Source organism: Ostrea edulis, chromosome 4, assembly GCF_947568905.1.
Source record: "Ostrea edulis chromosome 4, xbOstEdul1.1, whole genome shotgun sequence".
NCBI lineage: Eukaryota > Metazoa > Mollusca > Bivalvia > Ostreida > Ostreidae > Ostrea > Ostrea edulis.
The window spans coordinates 68125920-68130222 of record NC_079167.1 but is presented as its reverse complement, the minus strand read 5'-3'; the positions used below and the strand labels follow the sequence as shown (position 1 = coordinate 68130222).

Genomic DNA, 4303 nt, shown 5'->3' with positions numbered 1-4303 from the left:
ATTTACAAGTTTTAAGATTGCTCTTGTTTGTACTTTGTCCGTTTTGTTCAGAATGGTGTTGACAGTGTTAGATCCCTGTGTTTAGGACAAAAACATAAGATTAATCTCTGATATTTCTTTCATTATATATCATAATACCGTGTTATTTTAAAATGAAATCTCTCGCTGTGGCCTTCAATTCGACTTTTAGATATATCGATGACGTTTTGTCTATTAACAATGATAGCTTTCATTCATATGTTGATTTGATATATCCCTGTGAGCTCGAAATAAAGGACACCACAGAGTCGTCAACTTCTGCCTCATACTTAGATATTTTATTGAAAGTAGACATTAACGGCAAACTGACAACTCAACTGTATGACAAACGGGATTATTTCAGCTTCTCCATCGTCAACTTCCCATATTTGTGTAGCAATATTCCATTATCACCTGCATATGGTGTTTATATATCTCAACTGATTCGATATGCAAGAGCTTGTTCTGCGTATAGTCAGTTTTTAAATCGAGGTAAGCTACTGACAAACAAGTTGATGGTACAGGGATTTCAACAGTCTCGATTGAAGTCAGCATTTCGCAAATTCTATGGTCGTTATAATGATCTAGTTCGTCAATACAACCTCGCATTGGGTCAAATGCTGTCTGACGTGTTTCATACCGATTGTTAAGCCGTTCTTGGCACACTGATTTTGACTGCGGATAACTCCGTTTACCTGATCAGGATATAGGGCTCACGGCGGGTGTGACCGGTCAACAGGGGATGCTTACTCCTCCTAGGCACCTGATCCCACCTCTGGTGTGTCCAGGGGTCCGTGTTTGCCCAACTATCTATTTTGTATTGCTTATAGGAGTTATGAGATTGATCACTGTTCGTTATCTTCACCTTGCATAAAAACCTTCAACAACTCCCTCCTTTAACTTATCCCATGATGTTTCTCTGCCACGATTTGTTTCTTCATTGCTTGAAGTCGCTGTAAAAAAGAAAAATACAGAAATAATGTACAAAGATGAAACTGCATCATCTCTATACATAATATTATCTAGACATGAAATTATAGATTGGTCCTCATTAATACACTTGTGTGTGTGTGTGTGTGTCTTTCTCAGAGGACTCTAACAAATTCAAACATTTAAGTTCACTTCTCCCTTAATCGGGCTTCCTCAAGTATAGAAGTTTTAAATTTGCTGTTGTTTGTACTTTTTCTGTTTTGTTCAGAATAGTGCTGACAGTGTTTGCTAGATCCTTGGGTATAGGCTGTTAACTGAATTATATAAGATGTATTTCTGATCTTTCTTTCATCATATATTATAACACCGTGTGTTATTTTAAAATAAAATAAAAGCCTTCAACAACTCCCTCCATTAACTTGTCGTTTGACGTTTCAATGTCAAGAATTGCTTCTTCATTGTCTGTAGTCACTGTAAGAACAGAAAAATACAGAATTAGTGTACGGAGATGAAACTCTATCATCAACATGCATATTATCTAGACATGAAATCATAGGTTGGTCGTCATTAATAATACACTTGTGTGTGTTTCTCAGAGGACCCTGACAAATTTAAACATCTTAGTTCACTTCTTCCTTAATCTGGCTTACTCAACTATACAAGTTTTACATTTGCTCCTGTTGGTACTTTTTGTTGTTGTTCAGAATGGTGTTGACAGTTTAACAAACCCAAAACAAAAAAGGAAATCTTTCAAAGGAACTTTTCTGTAAGTTCGTTTCTCCTTCATTTAATTTCACACATTTGACACTCTACCTCTTTTCTTTGTAATTTTTTTCTTCCTTTTTTTTGATTCCTTGCCATTGGAAGAACTTTTTCTTTTTCCGAATTCCTTTGAAGTCTCTGCAAGAAAACAAAAATATAGAATTAGTGTACAAAGATCAACCTGCATCATCAACCTGCATAATATTCATTATTGTCTAAACATTATTCATAGATTGGTCCTCATTAATACACTTGTGCGTGTCTCTCAGAGGACTGTACTTTTTTCTGTTTCGTTCAGAATGGTGTTGACTGTTTTTCAGATTCTTGGGTTTAGGCTATTAACTGATTTACATAAGATTAATCTCTGATCTTTCTTTGATTATTACACTTGTGTGTGTGTGTTTCTCAGAGGATCCTGATAAATTCAAAAATCTTAGTTCACTTCCCCCTTTTTATTAAAAAGCTTGATTTCTCAACTTTACAAGTTTTATTTACGTTTGCTCCAGTTTGTACTTTTTCTGTTTTGTTCAGAATAGTGTCGACAGTGTTTGTTAGATCCTTGGGTTTAGGCCATTAACTGTATTACATAAGATTTATCTGTGATCTTTCTTTCATGATATATTATAATACCGTGTGTTATTTTAAAATAAAATAAAAACCTTCAACAACTCCTCCATTAACTTGTCGCTTGACGTTTCAATGTCAAGAATTGCTTCTTCATTGTCTGTAGTCACTGTAAGAACAGAAAAATACAGAATTAGTGTACGGAGATGAAACTGTATCATCAACATGCATAATATTATCTAGACATGAAATCATAGGTTGGTCGTCATTAATAATACACTTGTGTGTTTCTCAAAGGACCCTCACACATTTAAACATCTTAGTCCACTTCCCTCTTTTTGTTAAAAATCTGGTTTCCTCAACTTTACAAGTTTTAAGTTTCCTCTTGTTTGTACTTTTTCTGTTTTGTTCGGAATGGTGTTGACAGTGTTTGTTAGATCCTTGGGTGTAGGCCATTAACTTTTAACTGCACTACATATGATTTATCTCTGATCTTCCTTTCATTATACATTATAATACCGTGTGCTAGGTTAAAATAAAATAAAAACCTTCAACAACTCCCTCCTTTAACTTGTCGCTTGACGTTTCACTGTCAAGAATTGCTTCTTCATTGTCTGAAGTCGCTGTAAGAAAAGAAAAATACAAAATTAATGTACAAAGATGAAACTGTGTCATCAACATGCATAATATAGTCAAGACATGAAATCATAGATTGGTCCTCATTAATACACTTGTGTGTGTGTTTCTCAGAGGACCCTGACAAACTCAAGCATCTTAGTTCACCTCCCCCCCTTTTTTGTTAAGAATCTGGCTTCATCAACTATACAAGTTCTAAGTCTGCTCCTGTTCTTTGTTCATAATGGTGTTGACAGTGTTTGTTAGATCCTTGGGTTTAGGCTATTAACTGAATTACGTAAGATTAATTTCTGATCTTCCTTCATTATACTGTAGACGTATTTAAAGTCGTTGGGGAAAAATTCGTTGTTTTTGTGGTACTCGATTTTGTGAGGATTAATTTTCGTTTTATTTAATCAAACATTCAAATAAGATAATATGAATAAAAAATTTGTGTTGGATAAGGATTTAATTTGTTTGTTCCTGGACACGAAAATAACGAAATTTAATCCAACACGAAATTAAATACGTCTCCAGTATATAATAATACCGTGTGTTATTATAAAATGAAATAAAAACCTTCAACAACTCCTCCATTAACTCCTCCCTTGATGTTTCACTGTCAAGCTTTGTTTCTTCATTGTCTCTAGTCACTGTAAGAAAAGGAAAATACAGAATTAGTGTACGGAGATGAAACTGTATCATCAACATGCATAATATCATCTAGACATGAAAACATAGGTTGGTCCTCATTAATACAATTTCAACAGGGGATGCTTACTCCTCCTAGGCACCTGATCCCACCTCTGGTGTGTCCAGGGGTCCGTGTTTGCCCAACTATCTATTTTGTATTGCTTGTAGGAGTTATGAGATTGATCACTGTTCGTTATCTTCACCTTGCATTTGACACTCTACCTCTTTTCTTTGTAATTTTTTCTTCCTTTATTCGTTTTTTCCTTTTCTCTGATTTCTTGCCATTGGAAGAACCTTTTCTTTTTCCGAATTCCTTTGAAGTCTCTGCAAGAAAACAAAAATACGGAATTAGTGTACAAAGATGAAACTGAATCATGAACATGAATAATATAATCTAGACATGAAAACATAGGTGGGTCCTCATTAATACACTTGTGTGTGCCTCTCAGAGGACCCTTACAAATTCAAACATTTTAGTTGACTTCCCCCTTTTTGTTAGAAAGTTGGCTTCCCCAACATTACAAGTTTTAAGTTTGCTCCTGTCCGTACTTTTCTGTTTTGTTCAGAATGGTGTTGACAGTTTTTGTTTTTTCTGTTTTCTTCATAATGGTGACGACAGTGGTTGTTGGATCCTTGGGTTTAGGACATTAACTGAATTTCATTTGATCTATCTCTGATCTCACTACCATTATAATATAATCTTGTGCTATGTTAAAATGAA

General features: G+C 34.7%; 1 protein-coding gene across 2 annotated transcripts; it reads right to left on the bottom strand.

Annotated features, from left to right (window-relative positions):
* Positions 1-1105: 1105 nt before the first annotated feature.
* Positions 1106-4081, bottom strand: LOC125671717 (uncharacterized). 2 transcript variants are annotated; one of them, XR_008802590.1, is made up of 5 exons: positions 3805-3993; positions 3469-3542; positions 2823-2897; positions 1762-1848; positions 1115-1419 (listed from the first exon to the last, which is right to left on the bottom strand). XR_008802590.1 is itself a non-coding variant. In XM_056163592.1 (4 exons), the coding sequence occupies exons 1-4, from the start codon at positions 3962-3964 to the stop codon at positions 1322-1324; spliced, it is 420 nt and encodes a 139-aa protein (XP_056019567.1). In that variant the 5' UTR covers positions 3965-4081; the 3' UTR covers positions 1106-1321. The 2 variants fall into 2 exon arrangements, 1 of the variants encoding a protein (XP_056019567.1); XM_056163592.1 differs by lacking the exon at positions 3469-3542 and having other exon boundaries at positions 1106-1419; positions 3805-4081.
* Positions 4082-4303: the final 222 nt, after the last annotated feature.